The 18207-nt window shown below is 38.4% G+C and overlaps 2 protein-coding genes across 2 annotated transcripts in view; both read right to left on the minus strand. All coding sequences in view use genetic code 11, as the record gives it.

Moving 5' to 3' along the window:
• The window catches only part of EGR_08237 (hypothetical protein), a gene marked incomplete at both ends in the record, with an annotated part of 8573 nt that extends 5911 nt beyond the window's left edge, over nt 1-2662 (minus strand). The window contains 2 exons of the mRNA XM_024497486.1: nt 426-598; nt 2567-2662. Coding sequence (XP_024348081.1) covers nt 426-598; nt 2567-2662 — 269 coding nt within the window. The remainder of the gene's footprint in view (nt 1-425; nt 599-2566) is intronic.
• A 7645-nt stretch (nt 2663-10307) lies between these two features.
• EGR_08238 (hypothetical protein) lies at nt 10308-13606 on the minus strand (the record flags this gene model as incomplete). Its single annotated transcript, XM_024497487.1, has 10 exons — nt 10308-10503; nt 10796-10822; nt 11039-11068; nt 11244-11388; nt 11637-11715; nt 11899-12002; nt 12329-12460; nt 12836-12935; nt 13137-13228; nt 13561-13606. The coding sequence occupies 10 exons, from the start codon at nt 13604-13606 to the stop codon at nt 10308-10310; spliced, it is 951 nt and encodes a 316-aa protein (XP_024348082.1).
• Nucleotides 13607-18207: the final 4601 nt, after the last annotated feature.

Below are 18207 nucleotides of genomic sequence, written 5' to 3' on the forward strand. Positions count from 1 at the left end.
AAAATATCTTTAGGAAAGAAACATTTCGTCTCCTCTAACTTAACGCAGAGGTGGCTCTCTAAGTCGTACACTTTCGAGAACGAATTTGTTTGCCATATTAGCAAAAAATGGCGTTAGTGAGACAAGGACCAACAATCAAGGATATTAACAAATTATGCCTTATTTATTCATTTATTGGTTTGTTTTAGTTAGTGCTGTAATCACCGTAAATGACGTCACTATGCAGAAAAGGCTTGACATTTATGAGGACTTGGATAGGACCATCTTGTTCTCAACGACACTCCTCGTACCATATTGAAATTTCTCACCACCCGCAGAAGGCACCGAAGTAATTGACTCAACTTAAAATGTGTTGAAAAGGCTTTATATCATGACATGTTTAATGGCAGATGAAGTTGACCTGCAGACGTCGTTTCCGTTCTCACGGTTTGTCAAAGACCAAGAGACATTTCAAATCGACTTTGCTGTAAGGAGCGGAAAGCAAAGGAGAAGTGATTCTACTGCTTAGACTTTTTATTAGCTCTTTTACATCTACTAATTTTAGACAATTTTGTAAACTTGAAATTGTGTGAACACACCACAAATGATTCCCATAAGTCTAAGCACTATTGTAATACGATGGTGGTTTATCCCTCGACTCTGGTGAGGCGCCACTTTTGTTACTTCGAACTAGCCCCTTTGTGCCTCGCTGGGTGGGCTGGCCTTTCGGGCCATGCCAATAGCCCAGACACCTTCTCCGTGCTGAATATATATATTCTGCACGAGTATTGTGTCTTCTTTTGTCTTCAGGGAGTCTCGGGACGCTACATTGGTGGCAGCGGAAAGCGAACCCGATCTTAAGGGACATGTATCCTGATTTTCCACTTCTGCGTGATAAGCCTTAGTGGGGCGGAAGAAGTACGTATGCTACGGATGGGAGAATGGTGATGACCCCTAACAGAAGGGTTGATGTTGACGTCTACCTTCGGCATCTCTCCCAGTCCCGTGTTCTGCAGAAAAGCTATTAACAACTGAAGCGACACTAGCTTTGAAACATCTGGAAGCTTCGTTACGGATTTCCCCTACCATCCCCCATGGACCTGTTTTAAATCTTGTATTCCCTTACTCAAATCTGCTTTTAGGCCAGTGTTCCTGCATCTCTCTATGGACACGCATGATGGCCAACGCAATTCCCCGTCCTGAATGAAATCCCTAAACCGGACGAAACCCCAGATCCAGTCAAGCTGCCAAGAGGGATCAATGACGTTGAGGTCAAGTATCCCCTCAGTTGCGCTAATTTGGCGACTGGCACGGTCGGCTCGTGGGTGTTTCTTTACTGCACCGACTACGTTGTAATAGCTGACGCGGGAGGTTGACCAGTGGGAGCGCCGGGGACGACGCTCAAAAGAGGAGGGAGGCTATGTAGTACGATAGTGGTTTATCCCTCGATTCTGGTGAGGCGCCACTTCTGGACTTTGAATTAGCCCCCTTGTACCTCGCTGGGTGGGCTGGCCTTTTGGGCCATGCCAATAGCCCAGACACCTTCTCCGTGCTGAATATATATATTCTGCCCGAGTATTGTGTCTTCTTTCGTCTTCAGGGAGTCTCGGGACGCTACACTATATGTCTATTGCCATTAGATTGTGTTTGGTGTAAACGGAATACACCTCTGCAGTTGGAGAGTAGCTAAACTTGTATATATTGACAACCATCTTTGCAGTGAGTTCAAGATATTTGAAACTGACAACCAAGTTAATGGGATTTTGGTTTTGTGAAGGGGATATTTAGACAACTCTGAAGAGTGCAAAAGGGCAAAGACCCATGTTAATTGTCTCTTTGACCTATTTTTACCCCCCTTTTAAGACAATGACCCAAGCTACCATTGGTTACGGCTCATTTGCTGAGCCAATGTTGACATTCAATTTTGCAGGAAACATGGAGAAAAATGAAAATTAGAATATGTGAGTCTTTCATGGAACTTTTTACCCACCATTTGCTGCTCAGCGTGACAATTTCTTTTAGGCCTCGAAAAATTTCTTTTTGTTAGTGTCCGTGGATTATACACAAAATGGTAAGCAGGCATGCAAATTATGAAAAATAATCATTTACATATCTTAATTTATCCTAAAATTATTGTATGAATGTACGAAATTTAGGCAGGTCAGCGTCACAAAATTTCACTGTCATTATTCAAAAGCGTATTTTCTACCTTAGGAGGATCACCGGAAGTGGCGGAATGCAATCGTAAGTTTGAATGCAACACGTGAATTTTTACAAACCATCGGTTTCCAATTGCCTTGAGCGCACATTTTGAATGAACTAACTGGTGCACCAATGGCCGAAACTCTTCCCAAATGTCACCTTTTGGGATACCCAAAGGCACAAAGTAAGTTGTTTGCCTTTGGCGAAATACCAATTATAAACTAATCAAAACATTTGGAATCGGCTTTGATTTCCTTTTGGAGGTCCATCTTTCCCGATATACGTTATTTCATTTTACTTTAAAGTGCTCAGGCCCCTCCCTATATTGCATTGCTTGCATTACTTCACCCTATTTGCTGTTATCATCAGTTATCGCCCTTCATACTTTGTTTATACCCTCAAAACAGTCATTTTGAGTTAAATTGAATACAACTACACAGATCATTCTATTTCCAAAAGTAGTTTCTTCATCATTTTCCATGTTTCATTAGCAGCCGCGACATCTTGGGGTAAGCGCTAATCCCACTACATGCATCGACGCCATCCAAAAATTTACACATTTAATCGTAGGTGCAAGTTAGAAAGAAGCAACATTATCGCGTTGCATAGGATTTTCTCGTAAATAAGTGTCCATTTTGTAAAAGCAATTCCTTTAAATAGCAAAAGCGTCATTTTATATACGGACCAAATAGTTATATTTTTTGGGCTATTTGCTTTTCCATGTAATTACCCAATTTGCCGTCTACCATAACTTGTCGATTTTGATCAACTTCCACCACGTAGGACCTGCGGTGACCCATACTGTTGGCTGTGAGCTGGAAATTAGTGCAATCAATGACCCACAATTAATAGGCACCCTTTACATAGTTGAGTATATAGATCACAAAAAGCACGTACTTTTGTTCATTTACTTTATCTTTAAAAATGATTTATTTCCAACTGTAAGCCAAATGCCAGTAAAAACCACTGCAACATTTAATTTGCAAAATTTTCCCCGTATAAGTGCATTCCTTTTACTCGTCTCTCAATAATCTCAGCAAATGCGTTTCATTTTTCACTCTAAGCACAAAATATTAGGTGAAGTGTTTCTTTCATCTACGCATTTGGCGATCTCTCAATGCATTGTCTAATCGCCTGTTTCAGTCGTTGTCCGGTTGCTGCTTATGCTGATGTGCTTAGGAAAGTAACAATTACAGGAACAAATGTGATAAATTACAAGAGCCTACATGGAGCCATAGTCCTTCGGCCTCCCTATTTTAATCTTGCTACCTTCCTTACTTGTAAATTGCCTTCCGTGCCTTGGTGTCTCGCACAACCGTGCACACCCTCTTGATTGTCTACCAAACACCTATTTACATTCCTACATTATTTGCAATCTCTGTGAACCCATTTTTAAGACTCATAAATTCTCTTTTATTTTGTTATGCGTAAGGAGAATTTCAACGTACCTTGGGCACTTAGGCAACAATCGCATGACCGCCTGTTATTATCATTAGCGTGACCACTTCTTTGCACTACCCTTTAGCTCACCATTCACTTAAGTACAGCTATCTTCAAAGCAGGTCATGAGCGAAGAAATTCAGCTTAATAATCCTTAATTGAAAATAAACAGCATCAAGCATGAAGAGTCTATATTGCAAAAAATAAATGACTGCGTGTCAATGATACTGAATCACAATTGATTGCAAAGTGAAAGGCAGTTGAGATGAACCCATTAGTAGTACCTGGGTCTAAATATAGTAGCCCTGAGCAGTTTGTGGACCCAAGGGACAGTTTGCAACTCATATTGTGAAAAGCCTTGACTTCACTTAAAATTACATGTGAGCGACATCGCAATGCTGACATGTTTTGAGGGTGTTGACGTCTGCCTTGGTTTGAAATAATCAACTTTTGTGCATGGGCCAATATCTCATTACCTGTTTATTCCTCAAGATCCTGAGTGCGAGTCGAGCAAATGGTAATACCGACAGGTCCCATTCAACACTTCTTCGAACTAGTTATCAATCCCGTCCTATTATGGGTGATATTTAGGTGGCAAATATGTTCTCCAAATTGTAAAGTGCCATTTTCAATTTTAGGATTTGTAGATAAAGCTGAAAATTATTTCTGCTTTGTTTGAAATGACGCGCAATTGACTGTTTACAAGTGAGTGAATTATAAATACAAAATTCACAGAGTAGGAGACAAATGCCAAAACATATTCTAGTGTACTGTTATTCACTGTGATGATCGGATAATCATGCTACATTCACCATTTAAGCCTTCACATCAGTGCATAAATCACTGTAACAAATATTAGTTCACCCATCTCCTCGGAGTAAGGGAAATTCCTAACTAACCTGGGTACCGGGCTTTGTTTTGGAGGGCTTCACTTGAGACAATAGCAAAAGACACACGCTAAAAACCTGCATCTTGACTTAGTAAAGAATAAAGAAATCGAGTTTTTTTACGATCAACTTTGCACACTAAGCAGGTTTTATTTTTCTTTAGTGAACTTCGTGATTTTATTAATTTTGCATAAGCTAACAGGTGCAATGATGCTTCCAAATATATTTTTGCGAATTTCCTAACTTGAGATACCGATGTATCATTCCTTTGGTGGCATCCATATGCCAAATGTTCGGAAATAAACGCAATTGATTCCACTTTCCAGCACCAACTTCAACTTGCTTGGTCCATGTCAGTTTGATTCACTTAAAATCGCTCTAACAGCTGCTCGAGTTTGAAATTTGCATTACTGCGTCTGCATTTGCTGTCGTCACCGGAATAGCTACTTCTGAGAATGGTTAATCGTCGTTTTGTTAGTTAGCCACATATCATCCCTACACATTTAGTGAAGTTGCATTAACAATAGGCTTTCCAGTTTTTCGTTGAATGCAGTTTGCTTAGCATTTTTCATATTTTATCATCAGCCACAACGTCTTCGGGTGAGTATGCGTTCTGATAAACCTACCTGTATTATCTAAAAATTGGCACCTTTATTTGTGAACATAAATCTGGGGGGTGGAATCATGTTGTATGCTGCCATAAGTAATTGCCCATTTCACAAAAAGGCTTTTGTTTAATCAGCAAAAGCGCTGTCTAGTACACTGACAAAATGCTTTTCCCTCAAACCACTTAAAGTTAGATACTCTCATCTGTTTTTTTGGTTGGTTAATATTCCTGCCATTTTTAACCTATTTTCATCACACAGGACACGCTCTGACCGACACTGTCGGCAGTAAGATGAAAAATGTCGCCGGGAATAACCTGCACTTAATCAACTTTTCTTGCATGGTTCATGGTAGGGTTCGCAAAATACGCATTTCTCTTTAATTATTTGTTTGCATATAACAAGGTTGTTTCTCATGAGCATTGCTAGAAAAGTTAATTTGCATAAATTTCCTAATTTCGGTGCATATCCTTATATAAACCTCGCGAATCTCTCATTAGGTTCATTTCAAATTAAAAGCACAAAATATTGGGTGAAGTGGTTTTATTGCTGACGTGCATGGCAATTCCTATTACAACTCCCAATAATATGTTTCAGTGATGCCTGACTCACTGTTGATACTGGTGATATGCCTAACAAGAAGATGATTTCATAGGCAAACGTGATGAATTTAGGACGACCACGTGGAACCATATTGACTTTGTTCATCTCTTTACAACTTGCCAACTTTAGTCCTTGCTTACAAGTGTATCTCCATGGTTTGGTATGTCAAACATACATGCACACTCTTCTTATTGTTAAATAAAGTATCACCACACATCTACTCTATTTGCGGTGTCTCATAAGTTTTTACGAATTCGGGTAAATATTGAATTAACTTACCAACTATGGTCAAAATTTCATGCTAACTTAAGCACTTACGTGAAGAATACTCGATCAAACTCTGTCACCGTATTGAGACCGCCTGTTGCACTTCATTCTTGCGTGACATGCACTTAAGAACATTGCTTTTCAAAGTAGGTGAAGCACGAAGAATTTCAAGTTGTTAACCTTTGTCTCAAGGAAAATTGGCAGCAAACATGAATAAATTACGTTTGGGGCAGCTAACTGATGGGTATATTAATGACAATCACCCACAGTCGATTACTGAATCAAAAGCATCTGTGATGGCATTTCTGCGCATAAGTGTGGCACAACGTCAATTACTTGGTGAATGTAAGGGATACTTTACAACTCACGTAGCTAGAAGCATCGTATTCACTCAAAAATTACCTGGGAAAGGAATGGATCGTAGGCAAAATCCCACTAATACCAACATGCTTTGACGGTATTGACGTTTGCCTTGATGTAGCATAAGCCACTTTTGTGCCAGGACCGAATCACAATGCCGGTCTATCCCTGGTGGCCTTGAGCGTCGGGCGTCCAAAGGCCAAAACCGAGAGGGTCCACCCAACCATTTCTTCAACTTCATTCGCATTCCCATCCTGTCACAGATGATTTTTAAATGCGCCCTAAGCTCTCCATCCTCCTAATTCTAAAGTGCATTTTGAACTTAAGATTTAGATGAAAAACTTAAATTTCATTTGAAGTTGATTCGTAATAATGAGCAAGTGGATCATCAGTTCGCAATATTTATTAGGATGAAGGAAAAATGGGCAAAATGGGTTATAGTGTCCTTTTTTCAATTCTGATATAAGTTTATTAAAAATCATGCTCTTCCAGTTCGGACTATTGTGCTACATCCATCTTTCAAGCCTTCACATCAGCGCACAATTCTATTCATTGCGGTCATTAAACCCGCACTCAGCTAGGCAACTTATCCAGTGGATGTAAGTACTTGATTATGTTGCGAGGTGTTGACCGCCATTGGGGTAGAGTTTGCAGATGAGCATCTACTTGCCAAGAGTTACAATGTAGGGCAGAAAGTTGCCACCCATTTGAAGTGGCTGGTTGTCCGAAAGCACAATAAATGAAGCGTTTAGTTTTGCTCAGCTCCGTAAGATGTTCAAATATTTGACAATGGTGACGATTAGTGTAGCTAAGTGTATTGTCTAAAAACGGTTTATATATGCCACGAAGTGCTTTTAAAATTTAGCCTCAAAAAGCCAAGTTTGGTTGGAAAAAATTACCAACGGACCCAGAAACTTGTTGATATGACAAGTGCATTCGAGAAAATAAAACAAATGTACGTAAGTAAATATTTCTTGGGATCCCAACAATTAAGCTGGAAAATCTTAAAAGTTTACAAATTTTTGTGGATTTGAACTGTCTCATGAAGGTATCAGTATCAGTTGCTTTTCCAAAGAACAATATGCATAGAGAATGAACTAAATTATATGTTGAGTATCTTCGGCCACTGCAAATTCGGATCTGTCTCTTAGTATTACAATGTGGTTTTTACAAAGATGAGTTGTTGTCCATTTTAAGGCGGATTACATTTGCATGCCAACCATTAAATCGACCCAAATGTGTTCCAGTGTTGACGGGCGATGTTCATTTTCACGTCTGTGGTCTGCTACTTTTAAATATCCCAGCAAGTTCAGAGTTTAGACATTATCCCTTTTGGGTTATTAGATACCTGACGCTTACATTTGTAACCTGTTATAACCAGGTTATACTTTAATAAACTAGGTGCATTCCAGACGGTGCACTAAGTGGAAATAAGCCATCTTGTAATTTAGAAAATATTGTCGAAGAAGTTAATTCAGCTTCCCCATTTGCGGCCATTTAACCAACACTGCCTTTAATTCGACTCATAATTGCCAAGAGCATTTGAGATAAACTGAGGATCAATTCCACCTAGTGGCAGTAAATATGTCGTCGCATGTTTCCTTCAACTGAGCCATAATACTAAAATAGGCTTTGTTAAAATGCATTTAAGAAACTGTCTTTAGGTGAAAAGATCAGCAAATGAAACCCTCTGCAGCAAGGTAACAGTATAATTAGAAAAACATCAAATAGACGAAATGCAAATAAAGCTCTCTACTCATAAATAGACAGTATGGATGGTATTTTGGCAATTCAATTGTAGCAAATCTGGAGAGGACCAAAAGTAGGCAATTAAACTTTGAATTTAAGCCAGCCTAGGAGGATGATATGTCATAACAGAAATCGGTAGCTTATTACAACTTCAAATATTAATGTAACGTTATCAACTAGGTTGCATGCAAATATCCGTCTGCATAAGGGTCTGGATTGTACTGTGATAAATGGACAAACTTGGTGGTAATATAACCTGTCTGAACACGAGCAACTCTTTGCTTTCATGGTCTGACCGTTTTGGTGTTTCTGGAGTACCTCCAGTTATCCGTCCTTTCACTCCAATATACACACGCACGTATGCATGTATGAATGTCTTTAACTTACACTAAATTGCTTCCTGTGATTCAGTGTATCTTCAGCATCCTAGAAGGCGATGTAGGCCGAATTTGCAAGGTAAACAGAGGATGCATTTTATTTTGCATCCAGTGTCAAGATACATAATCATCTTGTTGAACACACACTCACTTCTAGAAAATTATCTGTCTATCTCTGCTAACAGTCTCACTCTGGCACTAAAAAGGAGTGCCTAATTGATAACAAAGAACAGTTTTAATAGATGGCACTTAAGATTAACCTTCTCCTACCTTCCCTCGTTAGTTGCTGCAGTACTTTTGCAAGCATAAGATCAAAGCGTACGCGACCATCGCTCTGCGTGAATTGATGGAGTTACCTGTGCGGTCGTAAATCCGGACAGTTGACAACTCAATCTTTGTGAATCGCCTGGAATGGGCAATGACAGTGTAGCTGACAGATGGGTCAACAACTATGTTTGTTTGTGGTAGTGAATTGACATTGGTGATGTGAGTGACTGTCAGCCAACTTAATGCATGCTTAAACTTAGTTCAAGGAAAATCAGACAGAGTGAGTAAGCGCCGACTCCTCTAGATGAAAGGGAATCCACAACCGCTGCACATCTAAGTGCTGTAATGCCATGGCGAATATATGAAGAAGATATTTAAATGCGAAAATTTGACTGATCCAATTACCGAAACAATGAAAATGACACACTCTTGAATTAGCAACATCCTATTTTAAATGCTGCTAAAAGGGATTCAAAAAGCCACCAAACAACAAAAGCGATAAGGATGTAGGAATTTTATACGAAAGGCATCAAGACAGAATTCTTTGTTTTTTACTTCGCGGCGTCTATACAAACTTCACCAAGAAAGGCTTTCGTTGTGACAATTACCCTCACTAATTTGTGGTAATACGTATCTTTTTTATATCTTGCTCAAATTGACTGCATTCTCTTGAAAAGACTTGTAGCACTACATCTTTCTTTTTACGCTTTCGGTAAGGTTTTAACACAGCTTAACCCTCCTCAAGAGCAAATATCGCATATTTTTTGGTTTCAACTAGACGATTTTACAAATTAAAAGCTGTTAATTGATTAGGCTATCAAAACAAAGCAAAATATGTGTTGAGTCTGGCGACAGAAGCCATGATACGGCGCAAATGCCTCCAGATATATACCCTCCTCATGAGTTTGATAGCACATGCTTCTACAATGTAAATTAATGCGTGTTCTTCTGCATTACAAATGTGAGATAAACTACACCACACACAACTGAATTCGATTTAGATGCCCTTACGCAAATCTTCTGTCAGCTCTAGGCAAAAACCTGTGCACTTATTGCGTAAGTAGAATGGATAGTCATGTGGTTGATAATAAAGGTCCCCCTTTTCTCAGCTGTAGAGATAGCTTCACAAAATTATTCAGTCATCTTGGTGGAGTTTAGTCTGGGAACCGCACAACTGCACACATCAAGCTTAATCCCGTCTTGTTGTCAATTACGGCCTTTCCCATATTTACTGTGTCTCCTTTGCCATTTCGCCATTACAAGGTGTCACTTCATTCTACAAATTCACGCTTCCAATGAGCTGGGCTTCGTAAAATATTTATTGTACACATTGGAGCCTGCAGAATTGCGTCTAAGTAAATCACGTTTAACTTCAGGCATGATTTTACAAGGCTGTGCGAAAACACATTGTTTCACGTAGATAAGTATTTTTAATGAGCCGTGCACCATGTGGCGCGTACTCAAGACTTGGAACTTGTTTTAACTTTCATAAAATAAAAAAAAACAAATCTGAAGTCTGATGTAACTCAATTTATTCACTAAAAAATTTGAGGAATACAATTTCAAACGTATTATTTGAGGGTATGTGTTAAATGCAGCAAATGCTTAGTCCAAGTTTTTGGAAATAAATTCTCTTGATGCACTTTAAAAGCGTCAAATTGGTTGGAAAAGAATGTGGGTCGAGTTTGACCCATGCATTTGTTGCATTCGGCCATCCAAATGTTTGCTACTCCATAAGTGATATTACCAAAAATAATAAAAGGACACCTAAAGGAAAAGTAAATTTCGTTCAAATTTAGACTTTGGGTAAAATAAAAGAACTGATTTTGTAATCACCATCTTGCTTCACTAGCTTATAAAATTGACTACTTAATCATGCTCAAGTCAAATAAAATAATTTAATGCAAATAATGCTGGCAAATTGATTGTGATTTAGAAGACATAAATTACAAGTGATCAAACCATGACTATGCATAAGTAAAAGTACTTATTCCTTAGAAGATACTCGGCGCTGATACAACCACCCATATCAAAGGCCCACATTAAATAAGAATCTTACCGTTGTATACGAAAGTTGTTGCAGATCCTGCAAGATGGAAACAGGCAAGGCAATTAACTTTGTCAACTGATACTTAAAGTCGTATATTCAATTAAGTTTGCGTAAACTTTAAAATATTACATTGACAAACGCAGAGGTTAAACGAATCAGATCACTTTTCAACTACTGTGGAGGTACTGGTCTCAGTGAAATGAACTTGAATAATAAAATTGACCAAATTAGCGAACCGATTCATCAACTTACGGCTGCATTCTGCCACTTCCGGTGATATTCCTAAATACAGTAATGCTGTTTAGTGCGCTGCAATGCATCATTGTTTCTAACAATTGCTTGTGTATTTACGCACAGCCATACAATCTGTAGACTCATGCTTTTCACAACAAAGTGAATTAAATTGAGATATTTGGCCGAAACAATTGGATCATTTCAAAAGACCATTCTGTCTTACGCACCACTTTGCGTATAGTCGATAGATACAACCACCCCCGAATTTTTGCCAGCAAATGCGAATCTGTCATGGGATACGTTGGTTTTCCTTTGAAAAATTCCACGGAATACCCGCAAATCAGCCTTTTCGTCTTTTACCAAGTCGACTAAAATAGATGTACAGTGGTCATTTAGTAAGGGGAAGGTATCATGCATCAACAGAGTCTAGACTGATAAAGGGAGCAATTCGAATTGTCTTCCAGTATTACCATGTTTCGTGGCAGTGAAGACTAAAACTGGTAGTGCATACTGAAGTAGTTTTGAAGCAAGAACGCATTTTGATCAGCTGGATGGTTTTTAAACAAAGCATGCAATGTACAGCTCTTTTTTACATTTTAATGGATATTTAACTCACCACAAAAACTGTCATTTTTGACAGTAAGCTTGATTCCCAACCAAGTACAGTATATTTCTCCATTGATACCAAATTTGACCTATTTCAAAATAAATGAAACAACGCAAATCAGTATCACTACATGTCCTTTACTTTGTGTTAGGGTGAGGCGTACGCCTTTGAAAAATATTGCAAGAGGTGTTGAATCAGATGCAGCTAAGAGATGACGGGTTCAGTTACCATGTAGATCGCCAGGCTTAATTAGAAAATAACCTAGGCTTACTTCTGACATACTGTTTGCTCCCCAAACGGCAAAATCAACTTTGAAAGTCTCCGAGTCTTGGACAAATCGTGAGAGAGGAAACGATGTCTTCAAATCAACTTCATCTGTCAGGCATAACAGCAAGGCAAATGAATAAATGTTTATCTCTTACGTAAGTAACTACCACAGAGCATTGATAATTAGTCGGGAGCATAATGGAAGGATCTTGAGGAATTGTCGTTGAACTTGCAAATAAATGAACCACTGAGTAAGCAAGGCATTCCTTGTTAAAGTGAAACTCTAGAAACATTGTTTACTAAGGCTTCGAAATTTCAAATAAATCCAACTCATGCTAATGTATAATTGTTGCTCTGCATCCTATTTACATTTATTCGTTACCTTCCTTCTCCAATATTTGAAGTAGATGATACGGTATGACAGGAAAAAGTACCTGGCTCAGGTGGAGGGAATTTGCATCCCGGCAGAAAGAATGTTGTTGAAGTGATGACTGAAAGGTTGTTAACCTTTAATATTATCAAACTCCCCTGCTTGGTCACGTCTTTCACTGTGATGGCAGCATTACCTAAGGCAGAGAAATCCCGCATTAATTTCATGGAACCTCTTCACGGCGGCTTCTTCTAGAACTTATTAAAGGACGCCCCAATTAATACATTAGCCTAGCATGGTAATATTTAAATTTAGTCAATTTCTCTGAAGTAGACTTCTTAAACACATAACACTTTGTGAATAAAGTGAAAAAATTTCAATTAGGTGTATCAGGCCTCTTCACACCAACCCTATGCCGGAGTTGGGAAAAGCCGAATCTGAATCGACAACTAGGTATTCTGCATTTTTGATATTAAACACTGACTTTTGTGGCCAGAAATACTGGTTTAATGGCAAATCCTTGGGGAAATCATGTATCGTTATGCATGCAGATTACGACAAACTAACACACCTTCACTCTTCTTGCAAGGACTGCCCCAAAACTGAGTTCCGTTGAGGATGCATGTGTCATTAACAATTAATAATTCGAGATCGGCATTGACAAGAACCCTCTAAAAGAAAGGTTGTAGAAGTAAACTGTCTTTTATAATCACCAATATGCAGATGAGTCTGGTAAAAAAATGGTGTTTTTTTTTCCTTTAATATAAATTGCTTGATATTCTCTATCATGTAGAAGCTAATAAAAGATTACACATTTCAAAGATATAATGTACAATCAGTGTATGCTCATTCTACCACATTAGTAAACTCACAAATTTGCCCTCAATTTCATAATTCATAGTGTCTGACGGCCCCGACGCCTTTCCAACGATGCGTGACCCCCACAAAGTTGGAGTGTTTGCACCTTTCAAATATGAGATTCAGTTTTATCTTATTATGCCGAGAAATTCAGAATTGTGATATTTTAGACCATATTTTAGCAGGACTTTTATGTTAAATTTTAGGGCTATTCCCTTCCAATTATGGTGGCAGTGGGTTCTTAAAATTAGTTTAATAAATGCTGTTTCAGGTGCACCATTTCGCCGAAATTCCAAGTACACTGACGAATGGAACATATGGTTTTATACCAAGGAAAGAAGCGTATTTCTTAAGTCCTATTTATCACATGCGTCTAGTTATAGCATTAAGCGACATTCGAGAAAGTGGGCAAGTGAAGTTGTAGAAATGAGTACGTACCTGAGCAGTAGGCAGCAAAGAGGAGAACCACAATCACTCTCAGCATTTTAGGAGCTCATAATCGGTAAAGTAGTTTGTGTACATTTATATGAGCCTCAATTATATTTCAGAGCATTGATTGGTTGCCAAGATGAAAGTACTTTCAAAATGGAGAGTAGGAGGGCGTACAGTATCAACGTAATACTTGATGTTTGCGTCATAGTTGCGTGGGTTTCAGTTGCTCAGAAACGGAAAGATTTTGTACAAGCCAACCATACGCAGGGGGACACATTTCATGGAAGCGTGTCTCAATCGCCTCGAGATTATGAGCTAGACGGGAAGTTCTTCTTTATGGTGACACACTAGAATTTTGTCATGTAACACTCCCTCTTAGCAAAAAATGGCTTTCAGTAAGTGCTTAAGCGACTGATTTACCTTCAGGAATTTGCACAATAGACAGTCGTGTACATAAATATTCAATTTAAAAGTCTGATGATTGAATTAGTTCCATAGGTTACTTTGATAATTCATTTAAGCTGCGTGTAGGCAGATCTCTCGACCTTGGGGACTGTGAAGGAGTCATTGACCCTTGATGAGATCATGAGTTTTGTTTTACCAACAAAATATTACCACACTATGTAAAAGTTCTATTTGAAAGTTTTCTCTAATGTTTTAGCCCAGAGTCAATTGTAAAACTTAAGTCCCATTGCAACTTGACGCTCCACAACATTATGTCAGTCGTGGAAACACACTAGCAGACATATTAGTGACCTGGTAGCAAGCTACAATAAATTATAGCGAAGGAAAATTCTTCCATCAAAATTTGCTGGAAATCAACAGTGTCAAAGCGCAATATTCCGTTGACTTGTCACTTGGGATGAATTTAGAGGTGGAGGTTTGTGTTCAACAGGCTGAAATGGCAAAATCTGTAAAAGCATAGGGAAGTGAAGAACATATAAAGAGTATTTTTTAGTCAAACGATATCTTATTTAAGTGTTCGGCGGTTGTTAGATGCAACTTGTGGAAAGTAAGCTATTTCTCTGAGTGCAGTCCTCTTCATCACTCTCTTCTTTCGAAGACTTGTTAGCTGTGTGTTAGTAGGGAGGTATTAGTAGCTACGTGGTCTACCGTCATAAAATTGTGACCAATTTTTCTGACAGCAAGTGATGGGTGAGTAGTAGATGCTGAAAACTTTTGGCATCGATGTTGACGCCTGTAACGCGTATCCTTCAACCATTTTACAACAAAAATTACCTCAGTTCAAGCAACTTTAATGCATTTTGATTTCATTTTCTGAATACTTGCTAAGTCCAAACATTGCTCCATTTTTAGAACTACTTGCATGAAATAAACTAATGAAGTGTTTTCTTTCGCATAATTTACTACATATCCCATGTTGTAACTATTTCTCTTGAATGAGGAACTACGATAATCAATGAAAACGAATTTAATGCGACACGGAAATAACATTTAAATGGTAAAATTTTGTGCAGATGTTATAATTAGAAGGCAGCGTGACTTTATAAATTATAAAATTGGGTAACGATACTGCGACTGTTGCGCCTGATAAGTAGAAATTCCTCTCTGCTAGATGACCTGGTCATATTTCATAAAGGTTGAGCAAACAGCCACCAATACTTCGACAGTAAATTTTTTTGGAAATTAAGTGCCACAAAGGGTTGCTGTTAGCTGGTTTGCTCCCATTAGATTTGTATAATATCTCATAAGTTTATGTGCAGTGTAGAAAAAAGTACAATGAAATAAAATATTGCCAATTAACATCCACTCGTACCACATGACTCTGCAATTCAACCGGCAGACGTGTTCACGTGTGGGTTCTCATACGCGGATGCTGAATTACTGTGGTGCTAGTGATGTCGTTATTCAGACGACGCTTACCTAACGTTTAATTTCTTCATTATAATGCTCTACGCACACACAACCAAACGACATTTTACACAACGAACACTAAAATGCCGATAACAGTAGATAACGAAATAAGAGCCAAATTCATGGAACCGAACGCAACCATTAACTTGTTTCCTAGCAAATGGTGCAGCTAATTTCCAATTTTTTAACCCACTTTATCATGCAAGAATTGTATTTAGGACAATTATAAGATACCAGTGACGCCGTGAGACATTGGAAGCAAGTGTATTTTTGGCTGTTGTATAATTTTAGAGGTCTCGAGGCCATCAAAATCATTTATCGTGTACAATGGCTTCATTCGATTGTGGTGAAGCTTGTAGGCCTCTAACAAGTGGGCAAATTAATTACCAACTGTTGCAAATTTCATGCATTAAAGAATAACTCGAGCTGATGGGTTAGACGTTGTTTCTTTTGATTACGGGTGAACGGCCTTAGTGTCACCTCATATGTGTCAGTTTCATTATTGTTTCCGTTATTTTAAATGTCTTTTAATCCATTCTGTCAAAATTAACTCAAATCATGGTCACTCAAATTTAGGGTTGTCAGGCCTGAGAACAAAGTGCCACTCGCATTCAGACAGGTTGCCTTCACAACGTTCGCGCAGTTTCGTTAAGACACATCAGAGCGTTAAGCATTCATCGCTGATCACTTGCATTTGATAGCTATTGCTCCTCAATGAAGGTAAGCTAACTCGGAAGTCCGTAGTTCATATGCAGAAGCACGTCAGAGTCGTAAATTTTACGAGAGTTTGCACAGAGACCACTAGCTTGAAACTGCGTACCAGATGAGCATTTCCCACCTCACTTAATTGTATGTAACATTAAAGCCAATAAAAGCAGCTTTAACTGCAATCATTCATTATAATAAATCATCCTGTTGGGTTGGTATAAATTCTAAGCACCTGAATTGAACATATATTTCTCAGCCTTTACATAATTAGCGTGGAATACCTGGAGTTGTAGTAAGTAGCATATTCCAACATTGTTGCAATCACTGGTTTGTGGATCATATCGTTCAGTAATGCGGATCAGTCGATTATTTTCAGGCAATCTTCTCAATGGTGTATGCCTATCTTGCTCCATATGACAGTGAAGGGATTTTGGAAGGTCAAAAAAATTTCATTAAATTCATTGACATCACTCGCAAAAGACGTCAAGCACGTGGGTGCGTGCGAAGGTTGTGCATCATGCGGCGAGGCATGCGATGGGGCACTTAACCTCCACTGACGCTGGCATGTCGTCACGGCAGTTCCATACAAGTGATGATTAGTGCCTCTCAAGGTCTCGCCCATTTAGTCTCAGTGATTTAATCAGAGCTAAGCATATGTACATCCCCTGAAGTAAATTACTTTGGAAAACGAGGCGCAGGTTTCAGAATTCACTGAGCAGATAAATCTAAATTCAAGTGCACCTCCATTTACTTATGTGAAAATCTACGAGTTACTATCGTAATAGCATTAATATCTGAGGCACTTAAGTAAGTTGCTTAATCTGATTTTTGGGATGGATTCTGCCGTTGCTTTTAAATCAGCAAATTTGGTAGAAGGAATATAAATGGCATTTGATGCTCTCCATCGCCCAGTACATACTTCTCCCTAGCGTATTACCAAAAGCGACATAAGGACACCTAGAATATTTTCTAAGAAGCTGAAATCACCGAAATGGAAGAAGCAATTTCGCAAACAAATCCTCGCAATTAGAGCTTGGGAAAGCGTCTGTCAAAATATGCTCATGATAAAAAGTATGTTTTAGTGGATGGAATGATGGTAACTTGAATTAAATTACCAGAAGTAAATTGCTTGTGGCCTATTCAAGATTAAAGATATGAATATATCTTTGGGAATATAAAAATGTGCCTTGATAGTGTAAGCAAGAATCGCACCTTCGAATGCGAAAATAGGCAGAGTAGTTAACATAGTCAACTGACCCTACTGTGAATAGACCATCGTGATATAGTTGATTAAATCCAGTCAGGTTATCACTAGCATGATGGAAATCTGTTCAACTTCTGATACAACACATTAAAGCAACCACATCGATTTTCTAAAAGAGGAATATCGAATCAAGTTTTTTTAAACCCCTATGGATTATGATGATATGAACAGTACACTTAATGAGTTAAATCACTCCTCATTAAGCTTTCCTCACTAATCAACAGTGCCTTTGTAAATTACACCCTCTAAGAATGTTACTTGGAATTCAACTATAGGTGGACGACGCTAGTGCAACGGACAGAGGTGGAAAAATAGATGAAATACAGAATAGCAAAGGGTATATAAAAGGTTTTTCTTGGTCCAACAGCATCCCAATTTGATGTTCATGATTCATGTAAAATGAGAAGCAGGTCATTTTGAGCGATGTCAAGGATTTATCACAGAATTTAAAATGAATTACACACATCACACAGTTGTGTATATTCACCAAGTTGAAAGAGTTTCCATATTTGTATTTATCAGGTAGGAATTAACCAGTGGAGTGGTTACACTCACATGATCTACCACATGATCCATTAATATATTCGCATTACATTTACTGTGAGAAATGCTACTACTACATATTTGGTGCTCTCTTCAATGTAGTCATGAGTGAATTACAATGGAATTGAAGTGTCTGAACTGGACAGAGTTGTGATTTTAAACATGAGGTAGTAAATTATTCTAAGGATCTAAGGGAAAATCATCTAGCAACGGTGACAGTAAGTGACATGTTAAGCATTTTCCACCATACTATATGGACGCAA

This window comes from Echinococcus granulosus (assembly GCF_000524195.1).
Source record: "Echinococcus granulosus chromosome Unknown EG_S00100, whole genome shotgun sequence".
Classification (NCBI taxonomy): Eukaryota; Metazoa; Platyhelminthes; class Cestoda; order Cyclophyllidea; family Taeniidae; genus Echinococcus; species Echinococcus granulosus.